At 32.5% G+C, this 16,032-nt stretch overlaps 1 protein-coding gene across 1 annotated transcript in view; it reads right to left on the bottom strand.

Moving 5' to 3' along the window:
* The window catches only part of LOC143234100 (doublecortin domain-containing protein 2C-like), a 45,997-nt gene that overhangs the window by 23,984 nt on the left and 5,981 nt on the right, over window positions 1-16,032 (bottom strand). Inside the window, exons 2-4 of the mRNA XM_076471163.1 lie at window positions 9,160-9,214; window positions 8,247-8,323; window positions 4,028-4,159 (exon numbers count right to left, since the gene is read on the bottom strand). Of these exons, the coding sequence (XP_076327278.1) occupies window positions 4,028-4,159; window positions 8,247-8,323; window positions 9,160-9,214 (264 nt within the window). The remainder of the gene's footprint in view (window positions 1-4,027; window positions 4,160-8,246; window positions 8,324-9,159; window positions 9,215-16,032) is intronic.

The raw sequence follows: 16,032 nt of genomic DNA, 5'->3' as shown, positions 1-16,032 counted from the left end.
GGAATTTGAATATGATGCCCATGGTAGACCCATGACCCAAAGGCATAGAGTGAATTTTTGCAGCTAAGTGACATAAAACTTGAATCCTTGGATCCACGATACAATTAAATATAATAAAAGTTTACAATCACACATCTATTCATTAGGGTGGTATGTTTCAGGTCATTGTACTGCTAAAATTCCAAGACAGGGTTATTTAAGTATCATCCATTGGGTATTGTGTCGTATAACAGTATATCATTATAACACTATAAAGTTTAAAAATATTTCCCACATAATTCTGAAGCAGAAGAGCCTTCTCACACTATTATCCATTACCATGTTTTACTAATTTTTAAATACTTGCATAAACTTTCCATGGTAATGTCACCAGATAAAATTTTTCCAGATTTTTCAAAACTCTCAATTTTATTTAATTAGTCCATAGCACACTGTTCACTGTAAGCTTTAAACACTTGAGCATGTTCATACCTGACATATTACTCTTTTTGTCTTTTGCTTCACCTATTCTTTACTATAAGCACTTTTGAATAGCTTTATTGCAGGCTCTGATTACATGCACATAATGTATTTCCATATTTATTTTTGTAAATGATTTCAAAAAATTAAACGTTGAACTTGTTCTTTCTGGTCTTTATTCTTGAATGTCCTTGCCTTCAGGTGCAGCAAAACAATGAACTATAGTGTTTCAAACACTAAGTTTTTAGCAGCATGTTGTTAAATTTTTATTATGTAAAAGAATAACCCATGTTAATTTTTTACTGAGTAATTCTAAATTATTTTTCATACTTTTTTTAGTTTTAGGCATATTGAAATATGTGATGTCTTTGGATGATGTTGGCATTTTATTGATCATTTGCAAGTAACTTAAGTGATGGAAAGAGGGTATGAACTTAAAACAGGTATAAAAGATAAATACATCATTATAAAAACACAAATTGATGAAACCCACTCAATCTACATTTAAGGATAAGAAAAGGGAGGCTGCAGTTAAGGATGCTTAATCGAATGGGGCAGGAAGGAGTTGGTTATCTAGACAGTAGTGGAAACGTAGGTTCAACAAATGCACCCTTCATACCAATGCTCTCTATACCTGACTGAAAACATACATGGCTGAGACCAATTGAAATGGAAGGGTACAAAACTGAACATTCTGCTCATTGTGGATGTACTGGACAAATCAGAACATAAAGGAATACATCCCAAACATCACCTGAAAGGAAACATGTACCTCAGATTGAGAAAACCATCCATCTGGAACCAAGAAATGACAAGAAGGTAGTTTAAGTATGATAGACCTATGATAGGTTGCCAATCTTTAATCTTCTTGAGAATGAAAAAAAAAGGGGGTAATAAAAAATATGTTGTTGTTCCTAAATAGGAAATAAGATAGTTTCCATCAAGCAATGAAGATACAAGGAATCTGAGGGGGTAGAAAGAGGAAGTTGTGTATACAATGACAAGAAAATCGATGACAAAGTATCTGTGTGACCTCAAATTCTTCTACAAAGGAAGTCCAGAAACAAGTCACAGTCTTGTTTATGACAGTAAGCCCTTCAAGATAGGACTGTTAGAAAGTAGTAAGAAGTGACATTATAAGGCTCTTTAGGATGAGAAACCTGTTTGGAACTCAAGATCAAGTAAAGAAGAAAACTACAAAAGAGCCAAGATGACTGCTGCTGATCTTCATTGTTTAGAGTTTCCACTCTAAGAGTAACTAAGAAACTAAATTGTCCTCAGTAAAGCTGTTGGGATAACAATCTAAAGTTTCCAAAAGAAAGAGAAATATTGACAAAGTGAGCAAATGCAAGATGAAGATGAGCAGAATGAAGGCAAAATAAAGACAAAGAAAGAGATCACCAAACTGAGAAAAAGAGAGTCACAGGATTAAAGTTTAAGGAAAAGAGAATCATGACCATACATCACACAAAAATTCTTGGTGTCTAGGAGGATAATGCAGTTGGGGTTTGATTAGGTAGTCTGAGAAGATGGAGGCTTACACAAGGTAACCCAAAATTCTGCAGATAACTACTGGAAAAAGAAAATCATAAGTGTTTAATCAAAGCAGCAAAGGAGAAAGATGAGGTTATACTTTCTTCATAAGAAAAGAAAGTATCTGAAGCAAACAGATGCTGGGAACAGCTACATAAAAATTACTAAAACACAAAGCAGGATGTTGAGAATCCTGAATCTGAGATTAGAATGAAACCAACTACCTGATGCAATATGGTAACAGCATAACTAACCATCAGAGTACTTCCAACTTTCATTAACACAGTAGATGATGACTACTGTCACAGAGTGTGAGGACCTAGGGAGATGTAAGAAGTGTGAATACATGAACTCATAGGAAGGCCAATAAAAAAAATGTACTATTTACCAATGTTTTAAAGTAGATCTGATATGTTGTTGTACAAAGTCCTGGTAATTAGCATAATGATGAAAATGTTGAGTAATTCCTGTGAAACAAACCATCACAAACACTGAAACACATGATTTAACACAAAAATGTGTTAAGAGAATAAACCAATTTAATTATAGGAAAGGTAATAACTCAATTTAAAGTCTAATATCTAAAAGGTTTAAAATTTTGTATCTTTTGCTCTCAAAATGAAAAAAAATAACAAGAAGATATATCATAAATCTGAATAATAAACTGAAACTGTAAATAATAATATAAACCTTCTGTAATTACATAGGCTTGCAAAGTTAAATTTCATAAAAGTTGTTTTGGTTTTAATAATGGATTTTCAATAATTCAGCTATGCATATTTTTAAAATAATATTTATTTTTTTTACCAATTGGGAAAAGAGCTTTCTTAGATCAAATCATTATTTTGTTTATCACAATGAACACTTTTTTGCTTTTACATTTGTTAACAAAAATACAGATAGACTGAAGAAAAGGGAAGAAAACTAATGTCAAAGGAATATTCATTCTCAGTCAGCCTGATCTTTTGTGTGAAATTTACATCATTTAGTCTCAAAATTATGTGTTGCAGTCTTTCTTTTATGTATTGCATCTGGAGCATCTGGTTTTAACGACCATTAGCATCAGTATTTTAAGCACAACAAGAATGTGAACCAATTTCAATGAAAATAATTCATTTATGTAAAAAAGTACATGAGATATTTTGTGGAAAATTTGTTGTATAGTAAAAAAATTGATATTTTTGGATTCAGTATACAGTAATTATAGTAGAACATATAAACATTTCAAAACATGTAGAACCATAAATAGGTCTGTATTATTAAAAAAAAACATTTTTGAAGCCAAGAAATACCACAGAAAGAATGATCTTGTGGTATTGCCTTCCTATTGGTGGCGGTTATGGCCTATACATATATGGTTGTGTATTTTTTCAGGGTTTGTCACATGCACAAAATCTTTTTTTTTTATAGTGTTGTGAGATAACATCCATCATTTCTGGTGAGGCAAGTAGCATTTCTGAAGGTTTTTTTTTATCATTTACTGTCTATGTTGAATGATTCCTTTTGTCAGCATTTTTAATAAATAACCAATTTAGTGTGTTGCCATTTACAAGAAATGTACAGTAAGACAGAAATCATACTGCACAGCTTTTAAGTCATTTTTGAAATTGGTTACTGCATTTGTCTTTATTGTATTTCTAAACTAAAAACACAAAAAAATCCAGTTTATTTGGTTATCAAACCTGATTATTCCATGTTTATATATAATGAAGGGTCACTACATTATTTATAATTAAACAACTAATTTCAGATTTAAATACACTTATTTTTATCTGTTTTTACCATTTGTTTCATGGTTATTTTTTACACAACAATCAAAATAAATTTTCAGGTTAAAGACAAATAAAGATAGTTGTTTAGTTATAAATATAAGCTAATAATTTCAGTCTGTGTTTATAATTTATAAACTAAATTTTGTTTCAGAACACTTGTTATTGTACTTTCAGAAAGCAAATCATTCTCAACAGCTTCATACGACTTAAAATTTTACTGTAAGTAAAAGAAACCATGTGGTTTACATATAACCAAATATTACCTTTTAGCAACTCTAGACTGTGGCTGGACAGCTTCTCCAATTGTTTGTAACACTCGACTCCAATTTGTCAATTCATGCTTGTTGATAACAATCTTCTGGGGAGATGTGAATCCGTCTCCATTATTGAAAGCACTATTTAAGCAAATCAATAGTTAGTTATTAAGTATTTTGTAATACCTTGACTATAATCTCTCTTTTTCAGTCACATACACGTAGATATATAAAAAGAGACATAAATGTCTATTAAAATAGTTTCTTCAATAAAATTTGTCTAAGTCACTAAAAATATAAATACACCACCAAGAGTACTAACAGTCTTTATTTAACACTTTGACAATAAACATTTTCCAGATAGAAATATCAAATGAGCTTACTATACAAGAGAAAATGATTTGAATAAATAAATGATGTAAAATTAAGATTTTTAATGTATTTCTGAACTTGTCAAAAAGTAAAACTTGCCACAATTTGTAGCTGAGAAAATATTCTACAGTGATTTTAAGAACTGTTGTTTTATTTTCATTCTTGCCAATGAAGACTTAAATAAATTAAACATCACCTTTCAAACATTACAAGACCAATAGTGTTGTTTGATTCCACTGACAGTAATGATGTATGTCATAGGTTCTTTATCATAAAAGAGAAAATACACTTTAAAATAAGTTTGTCTTTATAACTTTTGTAGATTGGGCATCATTCAGTACCAAAGAGAAATGGTTTAGAACAATGAAACATAGAGCTATATCAGACCAAATTAGATTACCACAGCTCTAGTTAACTATGGTTGGCCTACAGAGCTTCAGAAAGCTATGTTCTCCACTACCAGTTATATGAAACAAGATCCATAAGTAAGTAATCTATGAGTTTAAAGTAAACTATTTGATCTGGAACTGTAGGCTAGAATTAATTAATACATCACACAAGTAGGGTGTCTTTTTTGTAATTATTATTTTATAGATCTGTGATAAATCTTCCTTATGGCTATGAATCCCTACTCTGCCATCTTGATTCTCATGTAAATATCCTTGAGTTTGCAACCTATGGAAAGCTATCTCTTACTGCATATTTCTGGGATTTCAAATAAACACCATTTATAAAGGGTTTTATAACTCAAAAAGCAACAATATGTTATGATTGTTACAGATGAGTTAATAACTTGTTATGGTAAGGATCAGTTATTCATGAAAAAAAAGTATAACATGGAAACAAACAAGCCATCTCAAACTAGACTTCCAATATCTTAAAACCATTTATTCTCAAGCCTTACATTGGGATCTAAAGTTCTGTTACTAAAAATGTCATAAATGAGAAAATGCATAATAAGTAAAAAGTCTATCTTTATAACTTGTGTACATTCTAAAACTGCTATTTTTACAGGGTTTTTTAAGCTTCACATAATATCTGAAAGTAAACATTTAGTTTTGTTAGGGCTAAATATTGCACTGGTAACAGATTTTATATCAAAATTATTTCTCTTATATATAAAATGTCTCCAAATTTCACATTTAGAGTGCTGTTCCTATGTCTTGGTAGATACAAAATGTTTCAGTTTTTATTTTTCTCAGTAAATTTTAACTACTTATACTGGTACTTAGTACTATGAAGCCTTTTGACAACCATGAATCAATAGATACACATTTGTTTTTAACTGAGTAGGGAAATTATCACATGGTTTGGAATGGTTCTGAATTGCCTTTACTGTTTCCTCAGAAGTTGGTTATAAGGCAGACTGCAGAAGACAACATCATGTCACTATGGGATATATCACTAAGCACATCATTTTGAACCTGCTAAAACAAAGATGGACAACTGATTGCAAATGTCAGGTAATTTTTAAGTGATAAAGCATTTATTTAAAATTGAAACTGCACAATTAGTGGAATTTCTTAATTGATTGTTCTAATTTGAAATGACAAAAAAATTTTTTAATGCTATAAATCCAAATCTTACAGTGGCCAAAGCACAGATGGCCCATTGTGTATCTTTGTGCTTAAAAGTAAACAAACAATAATTTTTTTAATTACATGAACAGTTGAAATAATAAAAAAATAGAATTCTTCATTTTGATTAGTTGAAAATTTTAATAAGTAGTAACATCAATTAGTGAAGTTGAAAAACTTGATTTATTAGAAAATAATAATGAAAAGTCAATTCTTTGATAGATTGTTTAAGTGAAGTATTTATTATGAAACTTTGTAGAATGGACAGCAACTGCTTGTTGTGGAGACACAAGTGTAGAGAACGTTTTGAAAGTCTTCAGCCTTTCCTCTTCAAGTCAGTGTGTGTGTAGGTGTTGTCATTCTTTCATAGTGTCCTGGTGGATTGAGGAGAGCATGTTATGATTGGTTGGATAATCACTGTTTCTAATTGGAGGAGAGATTTCCTGTAGATTCAATCCATGAAAGCCACAGGATACGCATCTCTAATCTGGAATCTCTGTTAATGAAGGTTTAATGGTGTTAATATAAAATGATTTTTTGATTTTTCTTGTCTTCCAAAATTTGATTATGTCAATGATTCTAGCTTTTTCCCAGTTTATTGTGTCCAGTTAATATGGTGTACCCTGCAATGCGTGAATTTTGTGTTTTCATGAGTCTTGTACTATCTTTATATTCTTTTATTCTTGTTGCAAGTTTTTTTCCCGTTTCTCCAATGTATGTATCATTGCAGGAACATGGAATTTCATAGATGATCTTTTCGAGATTATTTTTGGTAGGTTGCTGTTTGTTTTTTTACCAGAATGGACCTTAAGGTATTGTAGGATTTCCATTGGACTTCTATGTTGAATTTCTTGGCTATGCATTTGAGTTTTTCACTGAAATGTTGCAGGTATGGTAGGTAAATGGTGGTAGTGATGGTGACTTTCTGATCTTTTCTTTTTCTCATAGTCTTCTTCAAGAAGTTTTTGATGAAGGGGGAGGTGTAACCATTCTGTTTAAAACTCTCTACAATCTTTTGGTGTTCTGCTTCGATGGATGTCTTATCACAAATGTTTTCTGTTCTTGTTTAAGCATTGGATTATACCACGTTTTATCAAGGTTGGATGATAGGACTGGAAGTGTAGGTATCTGTCCATGAGGATGGGTTTTCTGTATACAGTTGTGGTTATTTGTCTTGCTTGTTTGCTGATGAGTATGCCAAGGAATGATAGACTGTTTTGTTCCTCTATTTTCATAGTGAACTGGATTCTTTTGTCTATGGAATTTAGATTTTCTAAGAAGACTAGTAAGTCTTCATGACCATGGGGCCAATTAACAAAGGTGTTGTCGACATAATGTTTGTAGAAACTTGGTTTTATGGGTGTGGATGAAAGGGCTCTTTTTTTCAAAGTCTTCCAAGAAAATGTCTGCTAGGGTTGGAGAGAGCAGTGATCCCATGGCTGAACCATCTGTTCGTTTGTAGAATCCCTTGTTGTATTGGAAATAGATTGACTGAAGACAAATGGTTGTTAGTTCCATTATGGCATCTATTTTCATATCTGCTCTGTGTGGTGTAGAGTTGTTATTCAGCAGTTGTTGTCTGGCGATGTGAAGGGTTTCTGAGGTTGGAGCATTGGCAAATAGATCTGTGACATCAAAACTGACCTTTATATCCTGGGATTTGATATGTAGCTTTCTGAGTTATCCTATAGAACCTGTTAAGTTTTGAATGTGATGTTTAGTGTTTCCTTGTAGTGGAGATAAGATAGGTACTAGGAAAGTACCCAGTTGATGGCAAGGTGAGTTTTGAGCACTGACGGTAGGCTTTAGAGGCATATTAGGTACTATAATACTGTACTATAAATTACTTTATAGTAGAGTATTATTTATCTCAAAACACCAAGTGTAAAAATTTATTTTTGATTTATTTATAGCTTTGTACAGAGTATTTAACTTTCATAACTTTTCACCTAGTATGCAAATTTTATATTTAGTTATTTGCCTTACCATATTTACAATCATAAAAAATCTAAATAAAGCTTACATGACCATACTTCTTAAGGATCTATTCACAGGTTAAATTAGTCATCAAAAATAGTTTAAACTGTGATATATATACAGGAATGTGGCTGAGAATCTTTGATAAATTATAATTTCCAAATTTGTGGGTAACCCCATCATTAGTGATAAAATACCCAATGATTACAACTACTTGTATACCTTTTGACAAGTATTAAATTTTACAATTACTTGTAGATGATTTCTGTAAAATATACAATAAAAGTATCCTGATAACTTACAAGATTGTCACCACATCAGGTGATGAGTTGTGAATTTTGACAGAGTCTTGGACTTTACTGTGGCTAGCAGGCTTTACCTGTAAACAAAACATTTAAAACAATACAGTGAACATCACTGTGTATTACAAAATAGGATGAGGCAATGCTACTTATTAAAACTGTAATATGTATTAGAATGTCCACAAATAATCTAATGACAATAATAAATAAAATAATAAAAAATCCATTAGATAAACACATAAAAATTCCTATATTAAGGTTGAACTTAATTATTAAGTAAATTACTTTAAGCAGGAACAAATTTCCATTACTGAATTTGAGGTTCCACCTTGTAACTTTCAGCATTTTTCTCTACCAATAAATTCTGTTTATTAAGTTAAATAACTTGCAACGAGCAGGTAGAAATCAAGAGAAAATATGATCATTATAAGTTAGTACATTCAACAAAATCTAATTTTTTATTCACTGTTTTCATCAATTCTCTAGTTTTTAATTGTTTAATAATAATAACAAATTTTCATTCTATAACTGAGTTTTCCTTATGACTATGATCTATTGGAAAAGTATATTAAATAAAGCCGGCCCGGCATGGCCAAGCTTGTTAAGGCGTGCGACTCGTAATCTGAGGGTCGCGAATTCACATCCCGTTGCGCCAAACATACTTGCCCTTTCAGCCGTGGGGGCATTATAATGTGATGGTCAATCTCACTATTCGTTGGTAAAAGAGTAGCCCAAAAGTTGGTGGTGGGTGGTGATGACTAGCTGCCTTCCCTCTAGTCTTACACTGCTAAATTAGGGACGGCTAGCACAGATAGCCCTCAAGTAGCTTTGTGCGAAATTCAAAACAAACAAACAAACAAAACAAACAAATAAAGCTTCTTTACAATATTCAATATGTCTTAGACAAACATACCTTTGGGTTGACCTTGCGAACAGGTTTTTTAAGATTTCCTCCAATTTCTGCATATCTGAGGTAAAATATTTATTTAAAAATCAATTGACAATAAATGACATGACTTAGTTTTCTAAGCCTATTAGGAGCTTTAAGGTAAATGACATCTGTTATAAACAAATGAAAAAAACACATATAACATTCACTAAATTAAGACTAAAACAAACAGTCACTTGTTTTTACAGCATTTTAGAGTCAGTTATACATAATATATTACTAAATTAAACTATATCAAGTGTTCTGTAACTTCTTGCACAAAAGTTTACATTATATGTATGATTTAACTCAGATGATTTGGGCAACCTAATAATTTCCAGTATAGTTTGCTATATGTTACTTCTGCACATTTTTTAATAATATCTCGTTCTTTAAGCTGAGAGATAAGTAGTTGAATTTTTTAAAGTTAATTTGTGTTGAATTAGACTGTGAAGAAGAAAGCTATTATATGATGGTAAAACTTGGAAACTGATAGTTACAATAATTATTTATAACATTTTCAGTTATTACAGCTCGCACTCAAATCCAGTTAAATAAAACTGACATCAATGCATTGAACATTTATAGTAAAATGAAGGCTAGTCATATATAAACATGTATCTTTCACTCATTACATATAAGGGTGGAAATGCAAAGGATGAGTTGATTGCAAATATGTTTAAATGTTTCTATTTGTATCTTTAGGAGCTTAATTTAAACCGTATTAAAATGGTATCTTAATTGACTTCAGCATTTAATAGAACACTATCTGGATAACAAGTTGCATTAGTAAAATAACTTATTTTCAAAAGATACATACATAAAAATATGGAAGTTTTAGTTTCAGTGCACAGTTAGGTAAATGTCTAAATGAAGTTAAGCAACATGAAGGCAGAAAAACTAACCAGTAGAGGAAATAAAAAGTGTTCAGAACAAAATGAACTATAAAGAAACATCTGAGAGAAACTAAATTAGCCCCTGAATATTCTGTTATTTTGATTGTTTTTTTATATTTCATTGATATATATTTATAAATATGTACAAAATGCACCTTTATAGACTGAGTAACTAACAAAACAAAAAAACTGACTGAATATATGCATGCAAAAGAGTATGGTATAATAAATATTCAAACTGATATTTAAAAAAATATTGACATTTCTTTACACTCACTACAGATTATTCCACAAATAATAAAGGTAATAATTTTAAGCTTTGGAATTTAAGCTAAAAAGATACCCCCAAAATAATTATTTTCTGCTAAAGTTATAAACTTTTATACTGTTTTAGCTGACAATATGGTTTGTGTTGTTAGTTTGAATTATCTTAAGTTTTTACTGAATAGGTACAAGAACATAAATGGTAGAGCTGGCAAATCAGTGGAATTTGATAATTAATTAATCCTTTGGCTCCTTCATCAATTACATTCAACTAATGAAGTATTCTCATTTAGTATTTGGATAGCTGGAATAATCAAAAACTAATTATTGGAAGCATAAGTTTTGACAAGTTCATTATTTACATGAGAAGTGACACCAGGTGATTGAATCAATCAAAATTTGAATGAGAATTCATTGTGGCAATGTTTTGATTAGTTGGACAGTTTGAATGATTTGAAAAAATAATAATCAGAAAGATTATTTAACATTACACTATTTGATATAATTACTGTTCATAGGCAGTCAATTATATTAATTGAATTGCATTTAAAAGTAATTGGTTGTTTTGTTGATAAATGTTGATTTTGGTTTGCTGGTGGGCTTTTGTTACTCTTTCTAATTTTCTTAAACTTGATCTTTTGGAATTTAAATGTCAGACATCCAATGAAATAAATGAAAGTGCTTAATTATTAGTGTTCTTAAACCTTAAGAGAATCTTAAATTAACCACTTTATTATGGAAAATAACATAATGACAGATACTTCTAATTATGAGAAAATCTGTATTAAGATTTTACGCATTGTCAAATCTACCACGAGACTAAAATATTACTCACATTTTATCCAACTTAATTAAAAACTATACTATGTATATCAAGCATATATGTATTTCCTTGTTTTGAAGAAACGATTTACTTTAAATAATTTATTACTAAATAAATATGTATAAACAGAAACCACTTGCTAATGGTACTTTATGTTTAGAAACTTTAATAACATTCTTATCAATGTTATAGCTAAAAAGCATTCTTGTAAGAACATTCTGAAAATAATACAATGTACAAATAGTAATATTTAAGTAATACCTACTGTCTTATGAACTAGTGTCCACTGTCTGATAATTAGTTTAACGTTCACTAGATTTTCTACATTGCATTGAACTAAACTAAACAGTAAGCAGTCAGCTGACCTGATGAATGGTAGTAATGAGGAACAGCTTTATTGACACACAATATAAATTGTACAACTGGAATGCTATTGGCAGTGATACAATTTTCACTAGAAACCCATATAAGGCCAGTAAATAATAATATAATTAGAATATTATCAGTCTTATTGTTACATAAAATATCACACCAACTATGGATCAACAACAAAATGTTCTTCAGGCATTTATCTGGCTCAGCAACAAACAAAGCAACAAATTAAACTTTAAAGTTATATTTTTCATAAACTAAAAATGCATTTCCAGTAGATACATACCCCTCTCACATAATAGCTTTTCTCATTCATCACTAGCCTTGATACTATCACATACCTCACACATTTAATGTGGGCTATAGCATGCAACTAAGCAGGACAAAACAAGAGTGTGACACACCCTTCTTACACAGCTGGCTCACCCTCTATGTTGTAGAACCTAATCTTCACTTTGAAATTCGGCAAAAAAAGAAAAAGCACTGGAAGTGGGGTGGAAGGGTGGGAACTTTGAGAGGAAGTAAGTATGTATAGGAAATACATTTTCAGTTTAGGAAAAGTATTACTTCTAATATGATATCTCTCTCATGTAATAGCTGGAATCTAACACTGACCTAGTGTAGGGACCAATGCAAAGTTTACGTCAATGATCATCCTTCAGAAAGTGTCTGAAGTGAACCCATGGATCATAACATCTCTATGTAGAGGAATACACATGTGGGGAATCTACAATACATCTGAACCAGGCATACTCTTTTCCTATAGCAAAAATATGTGATGTTAAATTGAGTGTAATTGGATGCAACAAATGTTGTAGAGTGGGTAGGGTGCATCAGACCATAACTGGTGGATCAACACCAGACCAAAAGCAGTGGGAATCAGGATTCATTTTCTGATCTGCAGAAGGAGAGGGGTTCTAATCACTTTCACCTCTAGCTTAGGAAGATGAAGGGAAAACAAAGTCCATTCAAACTACCCAAGCAGAGTACATGTGTGCAAACCCAGTATATAACTAAAACCAGGCTACTCAGGAACCAATGTCCAAGCAATGGTAGGAAGGAGGAATGCAACATGGTGGTTCATTCAACTACAAAACCAAGTGGCATTGGGAATTTATCTGCCAGTTCACAATAGCATGAGGGCTCCCTACCAGCAATGTGTGTGAGACTTATAATAGCTGGTCCAGCTGTAATCCAACACCACAACACCTAAGAACTAATATCCAGGCAGCAATACAATAAGAGGACCCAGAAGAAGGAGTGAACTACATTCTGGTGGATCATCTTCATCTGCAAATGTATATTTGTTCTGTGATAGGATGGTTCACACCATCTTCTCTCAACTAAAGAGGACTGAGCAAACTCAGGAAGATGCCTTCCTGGTCCATTGCCCAAATGGCTAGAAGCTTGTAAGTGGCAAAATCTTTCTTACTTCATTTGATGAGGAAGAGAACAACACAGTAGGGAGTCCAAAAGAATGCAGTACTGGAGACAGTGCAATGAGTGACCACAAAAACCTACTTTTAATAGCATGCTGGTCTCAATTTATTCATCTAAAATCAGAGGGATGGGCAACATCTCAACAGGGGGCATTATTGATCAGAAAGGCCACACAGTGCAGGTTTATAGACTAGTAAACTTGGACATGAATCACTTGCCACAGGGCAGAATCTAACATGTACCTTAGAGAACCTGAGACAGAAATAAAAACTTATCCACTCATAGGTCAACTGAGGTGTGAAGAATGACAACAGGAAAAATTTGGTATCCTGAGGAGGAAGAGACAGACACATGGATATAGGTGCATTAAGTGTGATCTGCATGTCAGCTTGAATGGTTTCTTCCAATGGACAATAAAAATGGGCAGTCAGAAAAAGGAAGGTATAAGAAATATAACAGAGAAGATAGTTATACGTTATAGAAACAGGAGGGTGTGTTGCACTCCTACTGGTACGGGGTTGTCACATTTATTTACATTCTATAATGCAGCTGTGCCATGTGAAACACATGAGAGTATTGAGGCTAGTGGCAAGCAAAAAATTAGTGCATATAGAGGGCAACACTAAATGAGAAAAGCTATTATGTGAGAGAAGGTATCATGTCAGAAACATCTATGTTTGCCCAAGCTGAAGAGTGAAGTTGAACATATTTTTGTTCTAACACTTGAAAAATATCTAATTCACTAACATGTACTCAACACTTGAATCATACACAAGTTAATTTAATAATGTATTAATACAATAAGATAAGCCTTGAAAATGTACTTCACATACGTACTTACCTCTCTGCACTACTAACAGCTATTACATCATGAACAAATGTGGAATTCCATAATACTTTAGTTTTCTACCAATATAAAAAGAACACAATCACCACGCACACTAATCTTTGTCAGCACCAGCACGTGATTATAAGGCTATTTTATCTGAAGTACATCTTCAAATAACAAAAATGTTACTTACTGCTCTGCACCATTAATAACTATAATCTTAAAATGGCAACTGCTCATCAGTTACAAAAATGAAATCCTTTCTGAAATAATGACAGAAAAGGAAAGTTCTTAGTGTATGATTTATGGGAGATAAAGACCACCTGGTGGAACAGAACCCAGTGTGAGACAACATCCTTCTCAAGCAGGGATTTTTCTTCATTATTTTTTCTTTTATAAGACAACAGACCAGATGGTACATATTGAAAAGGTCCCGTGCTGGGGGTTATGCAACACAAAAGTGGGCAGTGCATTAGAATGCGTGGATATGGCTTTAAGTCTTTTGACTTGATCAAATACTTATGTGAGATGGGTACCCTATTGGGAAGAGGAAAGAAGTCCTCATTTACATTCCAAGGCAAATCCAGGTCTTATCCAGCTGGACATATCCACTGTTAGATATTTTAACGAATTACACCTCCAAACCTACACTTCAAATAAGGAGTGGGTCCAAATGCTCTCTTACCAGAGAGGAAAACACCATTTACAAAAGTGAACTTTCCACACTAGCATTCCCCATTACGTAGGACTGGAAAAGTAATGGTTCTCCTATACTCCACTACAAGAACAGTATAGGAAAATATGCATGAACCACTGGAGTGGCGGCCCAACTGGTAGATAGGTCAGTGTATTACTATGGTTAAAGTGTGATCCATGTTTAAGGGCAGGACTTGGCCTGGTGTTGTATGTTTTGCTTTTAACACTAGATACAAATTTAAGGTAAATATTAACTGTGTGGCAATACTGGCTACTGAACAGAATGTGATAACACTAAAAATTAGGAATGCAGTGTTTAGTTATTTATTTGTTTTTTATTTTCTCTTTTTTGGGTTGTTATTCATCATACGTTTTTTAATATATATATGAAAGTATTGGTAAACTAATGGCAGTGCCACGAAAAGTGTAGGTAATATGGAGCTGAAAATGAAAAGCAACAGACCAAACTAACCATGCTAAAACCTCTGAATGTACTGGAGATGAAAGGAGATGCACACCAGAGTTGCATTAAACTGTTCAGTGATGTATGTAAGGGGAGATGAATGTCTTGAAAGATGTCCACCTTCCAGCCTGTGAGATCTCCTCCAATGGTTGGCATCAAAAACAGACAAGAGAAACTATGCTATGCTAAATCTGATGGTAGGTGAAACAAAAGGAGTATGGTTGGACCCACCTACAGAAGAATATGTTAAATAGATGAGCTGATGAACTCAAGTGGAAGGGAATAAGTTATGATAGTAGGAGGTATGTCATGGTAAAAATAGGCTATGGAAAATTCCACAAAAAGGGGAAGTCCAAGCAAAAAGTTAGGAAATGCCCACATACGGCATGAAAAATAATCATTATTGGAATAATCTTAAAATGAGGAAGCAGAAGTAGGAGAGGTCAAAGAAAACATTCAATATCCTGCATAGACAGCCATAGTCTTTAGAGGAAAGAAGTAGTCACAATATAATATCAACTGGTCTCTGTGATAGAGTCTAGGAAACATCTAAAGTATAAATGTCCATATGATGACAATCACAGGCAGGTAGAAGGAGAAAATATATTACAGGCACAAATGGTATAAGGAACTTAAAGAGAGACAAACAGTGGTAAACAGCTTGCTTACATGGATAAAGAAAAGAGAAAAAAAGAAGTACACCCAACAACATGTTGTGAACAACAGACATTCATGGCTGATGGAGGAAAGACTTACAAAAAGAGGTGGGAAGAACTTCCTGTGGGAAGAAGCAGTACAGTAGTAGAAAACAAAACTGAACCACCATAAAAGAACAATCAGAAGAATCATGCAAAAAGTATCACAAATGACAGAGAGTGTCTGGGAAAATGAGAATGGACAAGTATAGGCATAAAGAAAAAGACTGGCCTAGACCTGGCTAAGAATATTGACATTCAGAGTAGTTGAGTCTTAAGTGTGGTGAGGGAAAGCTTGGACTTGAGAGGGGTCAGAAAAATATTAATCAGAGGAGTAGTGAAATGCAAAAAAACCAAAAAAACACTGGAAAACTGAAAAT

This window comes from Tachypleus tridentatus, chromosome 12 (genome assembly GCF_004210375.1).
Source record: "Tachypleus tridentatus isolate NWPU-2018 chromosome 12, ASM421037v1, whole genome shotgun sequence".
NCBI classification, from domain to species: domain Eukaryota; kingdom Metazoa; phylum Arthropoda; class Merostomata; order Xiphosura; family Limulidae; genus Tachypleus; species Tachypleus tridentatus.
Note: the sequence above shows the minus strand (reverse complement) of the source record. Positions and strands in the feature narration are given on the sequence as shown.